The following is a 19,116-nucleotide window of genomic DNA, read 5'->3' on the forward strand; positions in this document are numbered from 1 at the left end:
AGTTAATTCTTGGTGATGAATATGTGCTTTGCTTTTTGAAAGCAATTTGGCTTGGAAATAAAATCATGGAAGTATGAAAATGCTGAACTGTGCATGCAAAGTGTACCTTGACTATTCTGATCATAAGCTTATATGAATGTTAAAAATGTTGTAATTTGTTTATGCAATCACCCTCAGCTGTCTGTGATAACGTGTACTTATTTAGATATAGTACTTTATGTAAGGCAAAGCAGTTCCCAAAGTGCTGAGAGGCACTGAAAGAGGTGGTTAGGAAATTGGAGTTTTTGTAAAACCAGTCTGAAAGCCAAAAGAGAAACTAGAGAAGAAGAGGGAAAAAAAATATCTTCCAAGGTCACAGCCAAACACTACTTTGTATGCCAAACATTTCCTAGAAGGTTGTTTTGCAATCATGTAATATATATAATTCTCCTTTTTGGGAGGGTGAACATGCTTGAAAGTTGTTTCGTGAACAGTGACTATACTTTTAAAAAATACACATTATAGTATCTAATACATGAAAGCATTTTCTGATAATTACTAAAATATTTATATTTTACTAAACCCAGGAAATACCACCATGTGCGTGACCAAGGCCAGTCAGGCCTGCAGTGTGACTGGGTCCATTTTCATGGGCACCGTGCAGCAGTATTTGTCTTGTCCTAGGTCAGCACTTAAAAGAGAAACCTCAACAAGAGCGTCTATGGCACATTAGCTTTTGTATCGCTGAGAATTCCTTCCAGACCCTTTTACCCCATTAAATTACTAGTGCTTTTAGTGTAGAATTGCCATTCAAGCAGAGAATTCTATACAAAGCCAATCTTTCTTATTCACGTTACAGGTACGTTAGCTACTTAAAATTGTGACTCATAGATACTTGTGTGCTTTTAATTACTATTGGAAGAATAAAACCAGCAGACAGCGCTGTGAAGATAAGACAATAACCTGACTCCAGAGTTTCAGCCAGGCTGGTAATCTTCGGCTGCCTCCAGGGGTGCTGGCCTGATGGAACAGGCTTTTCACTCAGATAAGTATCCCATTCAGCAAGCATCTTTAAAGAAACAGGGCAAATGAGAAAAAAACATGAGACACATGACTCTTTCCTGAGCACATAATCCCTTTCAATCTCTGTAAATATGTAGGTGTTTTTACACTGTAAAAGGAGCAGGTATGAATCATAAAAGAGCTACCATTAAGGAAACCTTTCTAAAGGCAGCTGATTTTAAATTTTAAACTCAGCTTAAGCACAGTTCAGGTGACATTGTCACAATCAACATGTTACAGGCAGATGATCCTTAGTTCATTGAGTTCTGCTCTCTTTCTATATATTTATAATAAAAAAAAAATACTTTTGTGTGTGTGTGTGTTACTGGGCACTCCTCCACAGAATCCCGTGTTTATTTCTGATGTATTTCATCTTGCTACTCAAAGAAAATTCCAGGATTTTAGGTAAAAGGTTATTTTATCTTTTGTAGTTTGTTTGTTTAAATCTTTTTGTTACTACTTAGAAGTTTTTTTTTGTTTTTTTTTTTTTGTTTGTTTGTTTGTTTGTTTTTTGCCTTGTTCCTTCCTCTTCCTTAGCAAAAGGTGTATCTGCAAGGAGGAATTTCCTAGTGATTCTAGATCTCATACTAATCTTCGCTGCTTGGCAGAGTATCTCAGATGCTGATATTCCCTAATTAATTTCAGTTAAGACACAGAAGCCACACACTTCACCTAGGTTCATTCCTACTGGAGAAGTTTGCAGCTTGTTTGTCAGCCTCAGCTGAGTATTACCCATAACATTAGGAGAGCTTAAAGATGAAAGTTGCATACTTGTTCTAGCAAGGAATCTTAACAACAGAAGCAGAAACAATTATTAACAATTAAGTAAAAAATAAAATGTAACAAGAAAAATGTTCTTATCTTGCTAGTTAGAATTGATTCTGGTGCTGTTACCTGAGGGAAAAAATTACCAGCATTCTGCTTGGTAAATGCGCATACTTAAGAGCTGATGTTTAATGTTAGGTAGAAAACTTAAATCTCACCTCCTCTTCAGGATCAAAAGCTCTTCCCAAGTTTGCTTTTCCTTGACTGAGATGCAGTTCTTCTTTCCATTTTCTCTCACCATTTTTCTTGCTAACCTGGCTTATGCTGCAATTCCATGGCAATGCAGCTTTTGAAGCTTTGAATTTTCTCAGAGGTTCCTCTAAGTTATGATATTCTGGTTTTTATTAGCTTAGATTAAAGGATATTACAGTATTCTGTAGATCATAAAAATCACTAATCATGCAGCAGTAATGTGAGTTCGAAATTCTCTTTGAGAAATTACACGTGAACAGTAAAGACAGTAGATTTAGGTAACACTCACCCTTTGGCTGGCTGGGGAACTCACACCACTATGATATTCACAGTCCTGTAAATCCATTTGCTTTTGTAATGTGAAGACTTGCCCTGCTGAGATAAAAGCCGACATTCTGTTTTTGTCAGCTACCTACTAGATACCCAGCGCTGCCTTTTTTGCTGTCCAGGCACACAACAGTTCTAGAAGACCATTCTTGATTTCAGGAAGTGAAGCACCTAAATCCACTTCTAAAGGCAAAAACTGTTTTCAGCATGAGGCCTCTAGTTCCAAATTGCTGCTACTTGAAAAATAAAAGTTCCTGTTGTCATTGAAAATTTGAGCTTTTTTTCACTTTTTGATCTTTTGTTCAAAGCTGTTCTTAATATTCTTGAAACATCTCCAGTGTCTTATAGCCTCAAACTTTCACTCTCCAAGAAGTACGGTTTGACCAGTTCACAGGGTACAATATACCAATGCATGGGATAAAGTTGACCATCACTGTTCCTCTGCCTTGAAATAGTGATAAATAAGAACTATAACTGCCCTTCTAAAGTATATCCTAATCACCTGAAGCCAATACACTTTTTCTAGTCCTCAACATCTGATATTTCTCTACCTGCCTACAATCCTTCTAAAGCAGAGTCTACATAACTAAATAGAGAACTTTGGACCTTTTAAGGATGTGGTAGCTGGTGACAACTCTAAAAACATGTGCCTGATTCCAGCCTGGCAAGATTAAGTGGTACTTAATCCTACTTAGATAGGATACAGAAAGTTTGAGGTATGTTCTGCAGGAAATTGTATTTATAATTAGAAGAAGAGGAGAGGGAAGTATCCTCTGAGAAAAAGAAATTATTTTTTCCAGATTGTTTGTATGGCGTTAATGCTTGGTTTAGAGAAATAGAAGGGTTTTATTATTCCTTGAGCTGTGTTGTGTTCATTCTTCTGCATTTACTCAAAGTCTCTTGATCAATCTTGATTTCAGAATGGTCATGGCACTTGTTTTCTGGATCTGGCAGAAGACAACACAGGAAAAATGTAGGAAGGGAAATCAAGTCCAAAAAAAAAAAAAAAAAAAAAAAAACTGTATGTGAATTCAGAGAGCCTCATTACAAAAAATAAACAAGCAAGGAAAAAAAGAAAAAAAAAAAAAAAAACAGTAATGCCTCCCACATTGCTGGTGCAGCAGATTCTTGTGATGCAAAAGCAGCTGTAGCAAAGGCTACACAAACATCATCCTACCTGCAGCTGGAGCAACTCCTGACACAGCAATGAATGTTGTAGCTGCTGTGGTGGCAGTTTTAGAGGAAGGACCATGACAATCAACAAGATGCCTGGTTGGGACATAAGAAACCAAGGTATCAGGAAGATGTGGTGAGGAAACAACCCATGGAAAATGAGGATATTCTCACAAAAACAAAGCCCCAGATGGGTAGGGGTGTCCTTTGGAGACTTTTGAGTGGCTGGCACAGGCATGACTTGGCTTTCAGTACAGCTCCTACCTCACTGGAGGTTCCATTATAAAACACTTTTTTTTTTTTTTTCCCTACATTTTATGCACATTATAGAGCATACAAACAATATGTAGTCTGAGGCACGGCTAAACCCCAAAGAACAAAACAAGTAGCAGAACAGGAAAACAATGATTAGAACAAAAACAAATCTTCTTGAAACTGTTTGGTTCAGCACAAGCTGGTGTATTCAAAACGAAATGCATAAAGAACTTAGGCTGTAGTGGATTTGCTTTGTTTTTTTGGGAGTCTTTCTAGCTGCTTACAGCATCTTTTGCAAAATGTAATGATAACTTATTCCAGTGCTTGCTATGCTTGGATATGCAGCTGTTTCTTTCTGGTTTAGTTCAAGACACCAAGATACAGAGCCCCTGACAGTTAGCAACTGTCTTTGCTAACTTCACTTTAAATTCAGAGACTTAGAACTGTTATTTGTCTAGCTGTATAAACAAATGTTGAGCTTCATAAGAAATGTGTGCTCCAAGTTGATCAGAGGTTAGACAAAATAGATTTCTGATGATTTATTTGTCTAATTAAACTCCTAGAAGAGAGGAAGAAGAAGAGAGAATAAAAATGAAAGAGTAAATATCTACAAAAACTTTAGATGTGAAAGGCTGCTACTCCTATCAAAGTCTGCAATGTCTTAACTTAGAACAAATGGCTGTCTGCTATTTCCAAGAACTACTACTATTTTTCTCTGTAACTCTATCAAAGGTCTAATCGGTTATTGCTATCTGTCTCTTTTTTTCTTATTTAAAAAGCATGTTGCAAATCTGACCAGGATGTGGTTCCAAGTGTATCTACACAACAATCAACAGAATTTAAAGTACTGACTCTAGATGCAAGCCTCATTTTCTTGTGCTGTACCTATCTTACATTTGTTATTTCTAAATACGTCTTATGAGACTGAAAGATAGAATTGACTTTTAGGTTGGATACTTACAATGCACAGCTTATCTTCACCCTTTTCCAAGGATATGTGCACATATTACCTACAAACACAGATTGTTGTATTCCTGTTACTATAGTGTGCTTATTTCAGTCTCCAGTCTCCCATCTGGTAATTGAAAACAAGCATTCAGCAAAGCCACAGAAGAGCCCATGATTTCTACCTAAGACTTCTGCTTTCTGAACACTAAATTGCTCTTTTGACAAGGAAAGGCCCCCTTCTGTCATCGCAAAGCTTAATGACACAGGCTGTGCAGAAGCTTTGATGAGGAGTAGAATCTGCCTGGCAGGATCTGCAGGTCTGTAGCTTAGTGATGTTCAGTTGAGTCCAGAAACACATTGCTTATTACATGTCTCCTCCAATAGCTGCATGAAATTTTCAACAGGAGAACAGGTGGGATTTACAAATAATCTTACAAACTTGAAAGTCAAAATGTATTTGAGGAATATCTCTGCCAAGCTTGCTAGTTGCACTGGAACCTGCAAGGTTTTAAGATAAAACAAGTTCCTTTGACTACAAAGCTCAACAAAGGCTTTCAAAAGGACTTCAAAAGGACAGCCTGTTTCTCAGATCAGGTCAGGCACTCCACTGACTTCCTGTTGCAAGTAAGATTCTGGAATGTTCTCCGCTGTAGTGAACCAGACTTTTTGGTAACACCATTCCAGTGTCATGAATCTTCTCTGGCGTCTAGATGAAAGTAAGTCAAGTCAAAAAACTTAATACGCAGTAAGAAGAAACCATTGTGTGCTGTGATAAAGAGTGAAAAGCGGGGTAATGTTCTATATGGAATGGTCTGTTGTAATTATTCAAATACAGATATGTAAATCACACTTGTCTTGCATCACATGAGTACATTTTTAAAAAGAGAACAAAACTTGTCCTTCCCAGAAACACTGAGGCTACAGAGGAAAAAAATGTAACATTTTTCTGTCTGCTCCCAAACAGTTGGAGAAGACAGTGCATAGGAGGGTGTTTATAACTTCCTGAAACTCAGCAGTTTTGGTGGCATACCTCCGTCTGGAGATACCAGCACCCAGTCTGTCAAAGTAGGTGGTGACAGACTGAAACACTTGTGCACTTGCAGGCAGCTCTTGCTCGCGGAGGAGGGAGCCTCGCTGCTGCTCTTACTCTGCCTAACTTGTGTCTTGAGGACACCTCGCTCTCAACACCCCAGAACTGCTTCCCGTGACCAGAACTGGCACCCTATGCGCCCGAGGTGGCCACGGAGCTCCATGTCCTCGCAGGACCACCTCGCTGCCACTGCAGGCCCCGCCGTCCTGCAGAAGAGGCTGCCTCAGCCCAGGCAGCAGCATGGACAAAGCCGGTCCCCTCAGGTGGCCGCACAGCGCCTCGATGCCCGTGAGCCAAGACGCCTCCACACCGCCACCTCACAACCTGGAACCGACTGTTCCCCCCCCCCCCCCCCCCCCCCCCCACACACACAGAATTAAAGAGTCTCGATCGCTTTTCATATTTGGAGGTTTTTATTTTGGTGACTGACGTGCAGTCGCCGGACACCTCAGCGGGGTAGAGCCGCCGGCGCGGCCCCCCCGCACTCCGGTGGCCCCTGAGGGCGGGCCCGGCCGTTGGTCCGCCATTGCCCCGCGCGGCGCGGCCCCTTTAAGGCCCGGCCGGCGGGCGGCGTGCACATCGCCACGGCAACCGGGGGCGGGCGGGCGGGCGCGCGGCGGGCGCGGTGACGTCGAGGGGCGGGAGGAGGGCGGGGGGGGGAAGCCGAGCGCTGCGAGCAGCGAGGCGGGGCGGCGCCGCCGGCCTCGGCCGCCCGGTGGCGCATGCGCGGGCTGCGGGCCTGCTTCTATTTATGTGGGGGGGCGCCAAGATGGCGGGGGCGGCGAGGAGAACGTAGGGGGGCAGCTCCGACCGGGCGGCGGAGCGGGGGAGGGGAGAGGGAGGGAGGGAGGAGCAGCCGAGGGGGAGGGAGCGCGGAGCGCGGTGTCACCGGGAGGCGGGAGGCGGGGGCCGGCCGGCGGGCGGGCGAGCGGGGCGGGCGGGGGGTGGGGGGAGGCGGCGGAGGATGGCGGAGCCGCGCCGGGTGCCGTTGATCAGCCTGTCACCCGTGAGGCGCCGCGAGGCCGGGAGCCCGGCGCTGGAGCGGGAGCCGGAGCCGCCGCCGGGGATGGTGGCGGGCCGCGAGGCGCCGCCGCCGCCGGAGCCGCCGCACGAAGCCTCCCGGCCGGAGCCGCCGCCGCTGCCGCCCCGGGAGAGCGGAGCCCGCCTGGAGCCGCCGCGGGAGCCCCCCCGGCCCGAGCCGCAGCCGCCGCGGGAGCCCCCCCGGCCCGAGCCGCCGCCGCCGCAGCTACCGCCGCCGCGCCAGGGCAGCCGGCAGGAGCCGCCGCCGCCGCAGGAGGCGCTCCCGCTCCGCCAGACGGTCCGCCTGGAGGTGGTGCTGAAGGACCCCACCGAGGAGGGCTGCGTGGAGTTCAGCTACCCGGAGCTGCTGCTCTGCGGGGACTCGCGGGTACGGGACCCCCCCGAGGCCCGCGGGCCCTTCCCCGAGGCCCGGCCGCTGCCCGCCCCGACCTGCCGGGGGGGGGGGGGGGCGGCGCCGCAGGGGGAAGTCCGGCGGCCTCGCCGTGCCTCCGGCCTCCTCCTGGCCTGAAGGGGAAGGCGAGGCGGCGCCCCGCGGCTCCTGGGCTCCCGCATGGAGCTGGCGAGCACGTCCCGTGCCCCTGGTGCCCGGCCCTCTGCCCCTCGCCCGTTTCCTGCCCTGTGTCCGCAGTGCCTGGGAGGGTTTATTTCAGTTTTGCTTGGCCGCCAACGGGATGGAACTGTTACACTGCCGGGCCGTTTATTTCAGGTTCTCTGTAGGCTCTGGGCAAGTAAATGAGGAGTTAGTAGTCTGGCTCCGCTGTGAGCCTCGTGGAGCAGTGAAGTGCGCGTTAAGCAGTCCTGGAGATGAGTTTCTGCAGTCTGAGGAAGGGGCAGGAGCGATTCAGAGTTGTTGTTGGCACTGTAACCTCACCTGTAACTGTCAGAAACTTCACTCCAAAAGAAACTACTTCCCTTTTTCCTCCCAAACAGAAAATACTTCCTACTCGAGCTGCTTTGGTTTTTAAGGGGAAAAGCTGGTGCAGACAACTTAAAGAAGCAAGTGGCATCAGCCAGTCAGAGAGGCTCCGCTTTCAAGTAGGAATGAGAGATGCATGTCCTTAAGCTGGCCACACTTGAGCCAGTCACTCACAGGGAGTTAAGGACATGATAAAGTTGGAATTGATTTAGGTAGTTGTGGCTTCTCTTAATGTAAGCACTCAGTTTCAGAGAAAGTTCCTATCTTCTTGTAAAAGGGAAGGGGCAGCCGCTACTGACAAGGTTGTGGTAGCTTTGGTTGAAAATTAAAAGCAAATAGCAAGTACCAGTACTGATATTGTCAGTAGGTTTTTCAATCAGAACTAACTGAAGATTGGCTAAAACTTCCGTTTTATGAAGAAAAGCATTTTTAGATGATGCTGATTCTGTAACGGTACTTACCACTCTGTTTGCTTTTTTCACTGTAGTAGGAGGGATGTAGAATTGGATTGTTGTCAAATGTAGAAGACAGAAAAATCAATGGCTGATATTAATAATCCCTCTGAGATCTTCTGATACAAGTTAAAAGGTTGTTCCTTGTGTTCATCCTGTCCTACAGCTGTTGTGGGCAAACAGTGCCCACCACGACTCCTCCAAATTGTAGCAGTAGTCTGCTGCTCTGTGAAGTGCCATCTTTCTGAGTAGTTCCTGCGCAAAGGTAGAAGTTGTGTTAGTGTTTAGCAGTGGTTCAGTGTATGGAGGCTGACTTCTGCCTTTGGCAGTCTCAAGCTCTATAATTGCTTTTTTCTGTAGGTTGGTAATATGTTAATTGCATAAGTGGGGACAAAATGACATTTTAACATAGTTCTGATGCAAATTCAGTGTATTCTGGAGAGAGGGAAAGGGAAAAAAAAAGTGGATTTTTGGTACAATTTGAATCAGAGAAATATGCTTTTAAGATAGAAATAGTGTTAGAATTGTTTTATAATAAATTCAGTCTTTTTTTTTTCAGCTCTATGTAGAATCCAGATTGAAAATCAATAGATGGTTATGTCCCATTTCTTGCTGGACTGTATAGAAAAACAACTGATTATGTAAAAAGTGTCAGATGTTGTGTAGTTGTCCTTTCAGTTTAACTTCTTGCTTGTTACAGGGTAGAAACTGAAAAAGCTTCTTTGATGTGGTGTGGGAAGGACTTACAATCTTGTATCAGTCAGCATGAAAAGAGAGCGGAAACGCGTTTTGCTCACCCATAAAACCAGTGTATCAAGGTTCTTCTGTGGTTAAAGAACGTTAAAGAGGAGAATTTGCTCTGCATAGTGCAGGAGGATTAGGATGACAGAAGTGTGTCTCTTACCTGCTCATTCTCAGACCAACAAATTATGTAACCTGTTCAAAGTCCTAAAATAGAAACAATTAGGAAAGGAAAACTGATCCTGCTTGCTGAGTACAGTAGCTCTGGAAGAGAAAACTACCTTGTTAAAATGGAACTTGACCAGGAAACTTTGTCCCTCTGCCACTTTTCTACAGAATCTGTGAGGTTTTTCTCTTGAGCAGGTAGTAACTAGTTGGCAGTTAATGCTGTAGTTTTAAATTCTGAAATCCAGAACTCAGTTTATTTCTGTAATGAATCAGCTTGACATGAACAGTTCATGCAAACTTAGTTATGCAAACTGTTTTTGTAGGGTAAAGATTGATTGGGTTTTCTGAAGGCTATTGTTTGCTCCTTATCCCTTATAAGTTGCTCAACTTCCTTATAACTATTCCCATTTGAGTTCAGCGTTACATAATTAGGAACACATCTTTATCTTGTAGTGCTGCTTCAAGCTGCAGCAACCCGTAACAGTTTTCCAGAGGTCGTCCATTCCCATACGTCTGGGAAGGATGTATGGGAATAACTTGAAACATTGCTTTAATAGGTCCCTTAAACAGTTAAAAAACAAAAACAAACCACCAACAACAAAACCCACCAAACTTGCTTGACAGTATGAACATCACATTTTTTAATTCTAAAGTCGGGTTTTCAGCCTGAATGAGAACCTAGGGGAAGTGTTTACAATAAACTTGTGATGTCCTTGTCCTACTTTTTTTATCTTAAGAAAGACAGCATCCTTTGGTAGAGTTGTTAGTATAGTTCATGTTTTGGTAGGAATTATTTATGTAAAACTTCTGGCACGTGAGTAACAGAACAGTGTGGTTGAAGAGTTTATTTGCCTCTTTAACTGGCAGAAAGAAAAGTATGCCTCCTTTTCTGCTGGTGCATTTTGAAGCTTGCTGTGTAAAACTGAACGTGAAGTGGATGAGCCAGAAGCTCAAGTTGGTTTCTGCCAGACAGGCTGTGAAGGTACTGAAGTAGTAACGTCTTGAAGCTTCTTGAGTGGCAGAGCCCTTAGATACACTGCCAGGATTAAAATTTGCCAAAACTTAACTATTCAAAGCAGTAGTCAACTATGGCTTTGAGTGTTTGGTAGAGAGAGGAAAGTTAAAAAAAAAAAAAAAAAAAAAAAAAAAAAAAAACTTTAGTACTAAATTTTACTTGACCTCTGGCCTCAACTTGTCTTTATTTCACAATTAAAAAAAAAAAAGCCATTTCCCTAGCAGATGTGGAGTAGGTTTTCCCCACTAATGGAGGAAAAAGGGTGTTGCATGAGCTGAGCACGTTTTTTTTAAGTTTTATATTAAGTTACGCTTGCAAGAAATGTGTATGTAACCTATTAGTTGTTTCACATTTAACTATAACCCTCTTTTATGTTTTTTTCCTTTAAGTACTCAGTTTTCACACTGTGGGGAGGATCTTGCTCTTCAGAGTGTAGAGAATAGCTTTTTTGTTCCTGTTAGTCTATCGTGAATCTTCATTCATTGAGCAGTCTATGCATGCGGTGGAGTTAGTTGGCATCCATAAAGGCTTAACTTGATTCTGTCATGTTGTAGCATCTTCTTGCACCCTTCCCTGTACAAGAACTACAGTATTTTATATATAGGCTCTGATTTGAAGGTTGTGGCTCCATTCTTCTGTTGTACTTTTTCTGAGAGGAGGGGGGAAAAAAAAGGCAAAACTTGTCATACTCTTGATTATTGTTCATTGACTTCTTGTCAGTGAAAACTCAGTGTGTGCTTCCTGCTTATTTGTACAGCTGGAGTATTAAATCATTCTTCTGGCTGCTGTAGTGGCAGTCTTGTAATATTTGTGCTATGAGTACAGTTTTCTGAAGAAAAAAAACAGTAAGACTTCAAGGCATTAGTTATGGCTATGATTTTGCGTTGTAGTCTTCTAGTTGCTTTCTTGCTGATTAGCCTACCAGGTACACCTTCCATATGGTGTCTAAGAGGATCATGGCACCAGTAGGATAGGCACTAGAGTAAGTTGAACTGAGAAGAATTTAAGTGTAGGGGGAGTTCTTTCTCTGCAAGCTCCAATAGTACTAATTTTCTCTTATGCTTATACTTTTGGCTGAAGTTGTAGTGGAATACTTGAATATATATAACTTTGGGTCTCTTCTGTTTGTGCTCTCATTAGAAGAAAAGTAACTGAATGATAATTGAATGGGTTAAACTCATTTTTGGAGAATAAGCATTTGGGCGCAGTCTTCAGGATATAGAATTAATACTAAATAGTCGGTTTATTGACATTTCATGGTTTTTTATTAGATGCACTCTGCGCTTCGCTTGAAATTGAATGTATGTTTCTGCCTTTTTCAGAAGAAGTCAGTTCACTCAGAAGATCCTTTTAATGATGAACAACGTGAGCGGCATGAAGTGGAAATGCTAGCCAAGAAGTTTGAGGCAAAATATGTGAGTTACTGTACCTTTGTTAAACATGCAAATAATTAATCATGGTAACTTAGTGTGGCATGGATGTTAACGTCAGGGTTTTTTTCTTAAAGAGCTGCTGAAGTAATGTCAAATGATTTGTGTATATCTGAGCTGCTTGTCTCATTTATATTTCATCTAAGTAGCTTGAAGCTTCTACAAGCTTATTAGGCAAGTCTGCTAAATAGATCTGTCTATAGGATATTATAGCTTGTGAGGCTATTTTTGGAAAAGCTTCGTATATAAATACAACTGAGTAATAGATGCAGATCAATATTAATGATAAATACTGTGCTGGAGGGAAGAATTTGTACATAATGCTGTTGTGCACTATTGAACAGTTCTTCTGTTTGTGCTAAATACTGATGAATCGTGATGAATTTCTGACTAGTTTAGAATGCTTCCATAGGAAGCTGTTGTTAAGTTATCACTTGATGAGTTTATCTTGTAGCTGCCAGCTGCCTAAAGATACTCCGCTGAGTCCTGAAAGTGTAACATGAATGACTTGAACGACACTAGGTATTAATATAGAGGCTTTCAGTAATAAATGAAGGTAGAAATCAGTAAATGTTGTCTTAAAACCACACCCAAACAGGTCTTTAAGAATTCATATGGGTAGGGTTGGGTGATTAATTCTGAGCTGGCAATCAAAACTCATCATGCCTAGACACGTTGATATTCTGGATTACTAACAGAGCACCTCACTAATAAAGAAGGGAATCAACAGTCATTTGTATCTTTTAGTATTAATACACATATTCAAATTTTACTTTTTCCTAGGGAAGGCAAATTTCTTGCCGTGTCAGGTCTAAATATTCTGTAGAAGTAATTATTATTTCAGAACATGTTTGCTGTGATACGTAACAAAAGAAATCCTTAAAGTGAAAAGAATCAGTTTTGGAGGAATCGATAGAAACTTGATATACCCAGTATACTCTGAAGGCAGTTCCATAATACTATTTGCTTTTCATTTAAATGATAAATTATTTTCATGAACTTGAGAGAGAAATGTTATAATTGTACTTTTCTAGAAAACTAATTTCCATAATATAAGTTAAGGATTTTATAATGTTCTGAGACAAGCTGCTTAAGTATAGCAGATGAAAGCCAGTGTAAAGCATGAAAGGAATATATGTGGGACGGTATGGGAGTGGTGGAAGCAATATAGTTTTACATATACATTCACGCATCAAAGTTAAACATGTACATTTATGGACGAAGCGTGGTATTATTAAACTTATGAAAATTTGAGTTCAGTGCTCAGTTGCAAAAAAAAAAAAAAAAAAAGGGGGAGGCAAATATTTAGAGCCATTAGAAAAGCAGTAAATAATACCTTATGCTCCCTACTACCACAAAATTCTCAGAAGGGAAATAACTTCTATATAAAAAAGGACCTATTATTATATACTAGGACCACTAAGCATGGAGGGTGGTAAGGGGTTAGTAGTTCTTCTGTTAGGTGTATTCCCTGTCTTTTCTCTCTTCCAATACAAGAACCATCAGTTTCTACGTATACTTCAGGGTAAGAGGAATTGCATGTCTGTACACTGATCCAGTGTAATTGCTCATGCTCTGACAACATCCAGCCATCTTCTTGCTCCTGCAGTGAGACATGTGCTCCTTAGCTTAAACTAGAATAGAGATCCCATGATGTAGACATCCATTCTCTTAATCTCTCTAACGACGCTTTAATGTAAAAGTAATCACTAGTTGCATGAGAATGAAGAATTTACATAAAGGGCTATTTCTTCTTTAAACTAATTAGGTATTACTAACCTAAATCCATTTGAAATGGAGTCAAATGATCTTTTAAATCATAGCACGTGTGATTTTAAATCATAGCAGTTTAATGTTGATGCTGTAGTACTTATGCAATACGTGAAAAACAGTCATCTTTAAAGACTTCTTTTCAAGTAAATTCACATACCTACAATCGGTACAGTACTGGATATATCTTTCTGATACTAAAGAAAAGCCTATAAATAAGTAGTTTTGTAAAGCCAGGTGGCTTTTTTCTATGTTGTAAAAACATGATGTCGAATCAGATGATATTTTATATAATGTTAAAATACTTGGATCAAAACAAAAGTCCATTATTGGCAATATATTCCTGTCACGCTACTGTAACCTTATACTTGAAAACTTAGTGTGTGTTGATACTACTTCAATGTGCCGTTCTATTAATCTGCGATTTAATTTATTTCCGAGCCAAAGGCTGTGTTTACCATTCGTGTAGTTTTCTGCCATAAATCTGCCAGGCCATCTTCTGAGTTTACTGATGCTTAATGTTTTGTTCTGTGGCCCTGAGTACCATGATGATTGTTGTATACAAACATGGTTCGTGTTTAAACCTGTTGGCTTGATGAGTCACTTGGTACTCCATGGTTCCTGTATGGTGAGAAACAGTGAATTTCTTCTGTTCTTCTGCATTCTGTGTGTGATTCTGATGCTATCAGAACTCAGCCCTTTCGTTCCACAGCTGAAGTGTCTTAACATTCTGTTACTGTACAGTAGCTGTTTTGTTTTTTTTTTTTTTACATTCAGACATCCTTGTTGGTTTACTCTGTTCCTCTGTTCCTTTTTTTTTTTTTTTTTTTTAAATGAAAGGACATTAGCAGTAGGATGCCCTGATTTATCAGTGATACAGTGATGACTTCTGGTTTTATTCTCTTCCTTTTTTCATAAATCCTAATTCTTTCCTTTTTTGACCACTCTTGATTGTTGAGCGAATGTGTGACATGTGAATGACTCTAGTGCTTCCTGAGCTGCATAACAAATTGAAATCACACTGTATTTTTTGTTGTGGGAGTTACACTTCCTTTGTGTGGATTACCTTGCTTTTATTAACATGGGATTACATTTACCATTCAAAGTATTGAACAACTGAGGTTTCTCAGTGATTTTTCAGCTGCCTCTTGTATTTACTGTCCTGCGTAATTTATCTCTCTATCCTTCCTTCCCCCCTCTTTGTTGCTTCTGTAGCTGAATATAGTTCCTTGGTGAACTATTCATTCCTACCCTTTGTTTACCAGCCTTACACCAGTCGTTAATTTGAGTGGACCTTACCTCTTATCCAGTGATAGCTTGTTGCCTTTGAACACCTTGGGACCTTTAAAGTATTTGAAGTACAGTTTCCTTCTACCAAGATTGTTTTCTGCCCAGGAATGTGTATTCTTATGCTTGCTACTTTTTTTTTTTTTTTAACTTATATTAATATGCCCAATACAGAGAGAAGGTTTAACAACTCCTCCAAAAAAAAAAAAAAATAAAATTATTTGCCACCTTCTAGTCCAGTTGTGTAAGGGTTGTTTAAACTATATGTTATGTGCCATTGTTGAATTTGTGTTTGAGTCCCTGAACAGTTGCATGAGTACAGTTTGCATCCTCAGGAATTAAATGTCTCAATTTGCTCTAGTATCATGGCTCCTTATAATTTGGGAGAGAAAGGTTGGAGGATTTCTTTTTGGGAGAGGTGAAAGGCACCAAGGGTAAAACTTCCCCTAAGTTGTGTAGTAAACATTGATACAGAAAATCCCTTTGATTTTGCTGTTGTGATCTTAACATCCTGATTCTGCAATTTTTCAACATGCATCCTTAAACATGACTTTGTAAGGTCAGACCTTAAGGAAATTCTCAAACTACACATAAAGGAGTTCAGATATTTTCATCTGTTCCATCTGCGCAAAGCTTTTTATTTTAATCCTACTTTTATTCATTCTGCTCTTATGAGACTTTTTCATTTATTGATTTTGTCCAATATCTGCACTGTGTATTTATGAATAACAGGCAATAAGAATGTATTGAGAATCACAGAATCATAGAATATCCCGAGTTGGAAGGGATCCACTAGGATCATCAAGTCCAACTCCTGGCTCCACACAGGTCTACCCAAATATTCAGACCATGTGACTAAGTGCACAGTCTGAATGCTGCTTCAACTCTGACAGGCTTGGTGCTGCGACTACATTCCTGGGGAGCCTGTTCAGTGTGTGACCACCCTCTCAGTGAAGAACCTCTTCCTGATGTCCAGCCTGAACCTCCCCTGTCACAGCTTGACACCATTCCCACAGGTCCTATAGCTGGTCACTAAAGAGAATAGATCGGCGCCTGCCCCTGTGCTCCCCCTCACAAGGAAGTGGTAGACCGCAATGAGGTCTCCCCTCAGCCTCCTCTTTTCCAGGCTGAACAGGCCAAGTGACCTCAGCCACTCCTCGTACATCTTCCCCTCTAGGGCCCTTCACCATCTTTGTAGCCCTCCTCTGGACCCTCTCCAACAGTTTCACGTCCTTCTTGTACTGTGGTGCCCAGAACTGCACACAGTGCTCGAGGTGAGGCTGCGCAAAGGTGCAGAGTAGAGCAGGACAATCCCTTCCCGTGACTGACCATCAATGCCATGCTTGATGCACCGTAGGATACAGTTGGCCCTCCTGGCTGCCAGGGCACACTGCTGGCTTATACTCAGCTTAATGTCAATCAAAAGCCCTATACCCCTCTCTGTAGGTCTGCTCTCCAGTGTCTTACACCTGAGAGATTCTTGTTTGCTTGCAAGAGCACATGCTTTGCTTATAGGTACAAACTTAAACTCTGCAGTATATTGTTAACACGGAGGTGTTTGGATGCTTATGCTTATAAAAGCAAAGATGATAGTTCTTTTGAACAAAAGCTGCGTAGTCATTAAATTGTAATAGGATGGATCTTACAAATGGAGAGATTCATTCTAAACATGCCTGGAACTCCTGAGAAGCTTTAGGGGAGCAAGCCCTGAATTCATGGAAGAACCTGATACTATTTTAGTAAAGGTGGTGCCTTTTAGGAGAATTTTATCTTTGAGAATTCTATATGGACAATTTCCACAATATGCAGATGTCAGAACTAGGCCTTATATCATAAGCAGATTGCTAGTTTTATAGCTGTATATTATAGGTATGTCCAGGAGAAAGTAAACTTCAGTTTAACCTGAGTACTTTCCTAATATGGAAGTAATTTTAAGTCAAATTGAAGGTCACACCAAGCTCAAAGAGAATTTTTAGGGTAAGTGAATCTCACAGTCTGCACTGCAGTTTCTGGCTTTAACTTATTCAAATAACCCTATCATGTCTGGGCCGATCAACCAAGATGATTCTTGCATTTCAAAGGATTTCACTATAGTATCTTTTTCTTCAGTCACGTTATGTGAGTGCTGTAACTTCTTGAAAACTCATACACACCATATCTGCAAGTACCAGATCAATATTTTTCCGTTTTGGCTTAGACTTCGCTTTGCTGTAGAGAAGCAATCCATCTTGTGTGGGAGAGCGTGTTAGTGAATGCTAGGCTATTTTTCTTCTCTTGTAATGACCCTGTAGCATACTGAAAAACTTAACACTCCTTAAATTATCTCAGTCCTTTTATCACTAACAGAAGTTTTAAAAGCATGAGAAACATCTCTAAACAGAAAATGTTAGGAGTATTGCAGTCACCCAGAAACCAGGTGGCTAGTGAATACCTCTCAGAAATGATTCTGGAAAGGCTATTATACAGCATTTTTTAGCATATTTGTAGGAAAAAAAAAAAAAGAAAAGTTTTCTGGTTTTTATTCATATAGACTATCTTCAGGGAACTGTGACAGCAAGTGGAACTCTGCTAATTCCCTGAATGACTGTCCCTCCAGTGTCTTATGTTATGTAGACTTCAGTACTTTGCTTACTCTTACTCTCTTCTCAACTGATGTAACACTTTTTCTTTTCTTTTCCTCAGAGTGGAAAGCCCCACAAACATCGGAAGGATCGCCTGCAGGATCTAATTGATATAGGTTATGGTTATGATGAAACAGACCCTTTCATTGATAATTCTGAAGCAGTAAGTAAACCTCATTAAAGTAGCAATGAGAAATAAGTTAATTCTTTATTTTTTGATAAAGAGGAAAAAAAAAGGTGAGGGCAAATACTTTGTGCCCATGTATAACCAGTGTAAATCCAAACGGCCTGTTACTTTGGACATCTACAAAGTTTTTGGAACAAACTACATTTTTGTAGTTTGTTCAGAGAGACTCTCAGCAGAGAGATTCAGATGTCATTATGCACTCCAAGAATTAAGACAGCCATTACTATATTGCATATTTAATTTTACAGTTTTAGAAATGAAGTTATTTGTATTTGTGCACTTTATTTACTGTGATCTGAAATTATACTGTCTCTGTTATTTTCTTGTACTAGCTCTCTGGATTATTAGTCTAATACTGGTGTTAGATTTCCAGTATTAGATCAGGAGACTATTCTGCTCTCCAAAACCCATAAGGATAAGGTGGTAATTCTAAACATTCACTGAATGTGTCTGACAAAATTGAGATAAAATAGCTTGCTTGAAATGCAGGGTTTTACAGCTTATTTCATCTGAATGTTTTTCAGAAATGAAAACACATCTCAAATGAGGTAAGAGGAAAAAATGAATTAGGTGCAGGCAGTATCAGGCTATTTGGAAGCTTATAAGAAGGCACTTGAAGGTATCTTACAGGTGATATAGGAAATAATGAAAATGAGGAAGAAGCTTATAAGAACAAGTGGATGATAAAAGCTTTAGGAATCTCCTATAGTTCTTTGTTAGGTGCTAGGAAGGAATATATGTACCGTTCATTCAAGTAAAAACGAACAAAACCAACTAAAAAACACTACCTGACATGCTAGCCAGCCTTCAGTTCCCTCTGCTGAGTGACACTGGAGAAAGCAGCTATGATTGCTGCTGTGAAAAGAAGAGTGCTAGAAGTTTGAGTGGGAGAGATGGTGAAAAGGAATCCTGAGAAAAGAGAAGCATAGAAGTGAAGTGCCTTGGTTAACCTATATTATGCTGAGCCTTGGGTTGAATGGGGTATTAGGTCTGGGAAGGTTATAAAACTTAAGAAATCCTGTGAACACTGAGCTGTGAGGCTTCTAGCGTATAGCTGTTGCACTGAATGCTGCTGAGAACAGTATGGGCTACAGAGAAGGCATGCTGCAGAACTGGTACCTGCTTGAGCAAGAGAAGTTCAGCGATTTACCACAGTGGGAAGTAGGCTGAGCTCTTCTTTCCATATTGTTTTGGTGAAGTCAGTTGGAAGGCACATGAGCAAGTTGTGTGGAAAGTAAGTTTACTGTAGATGCTTATCATAGCTTGTATTTATTTGTCCTTTTTCCTAGTCTAGATTGATATTCACAATGTTGACTAAAATTTAAAATTCTTAAAATTTTAAACTCTTACCATATCCCTCAGCTTTTGGTTGTGCTACTGGGACAATATGGAGGCCTAAGACTGTTTGCTTTCCAGTGGTCTGATTCTGATACTCAGATGTTTCACTCTGGCTGAGAAACCAGTCAAGCCTATAGGCTTACTTGGGTTCTCACTCTTGCTGTAGACAACCATTATCACTTCTGATGTCGTATGATATAGGACCTAAGTTGTACCTTGATTTTTTTCTAAAATTCTTGTGACCTATCACAGATCTGATAAGTGGTTTGGATTAACATTCAGTACGTGTACAGGTCTCT

General features: G+C 41.1%; 1 protein-coding gene across 1 annotated transcript in view; it reads left to right on the top strand.

The window, feature by feature from the left end:
• The first annotated feature begins 6,298 nt into the window (after nt 1–6,298).
• UBN2 (ubinuclein 2) overlaps nt 6,299–19,116 on the top strand; it is a 54,674-nt gene continuing 41,856 nt past the window's right edge. Inside the window, exons 1-3 of the mRNA XM_082772068.1 lie at nt 6,299–7,259; nt 11,507–11,599; nt 17,354–17,455. Of these exons, the coding sequence (XP_082628194.1) occupies nt 6,816–7,259; nt 11,507–11,599; nt 17,354–17,455 (639 nt within the window). The 5' untranslated portion in view covers nt 6,299–6,815. The remainder of the gene's footprint in view (nt 7,260–11,506; nt 11,600–17,353; nt 17,456–19,116) is intronic.

Source organism: Aythya marila (genome assembly GCF_965140915.1).
Source record: "Aythya marila genome assembly, chromosome: 1".
Classification (NCBI taxonomy): Eukaryota; Metazoa; Chordata; class Aves; order Anseriformes; family Anatidae; genus Aythya; species Aythya marila.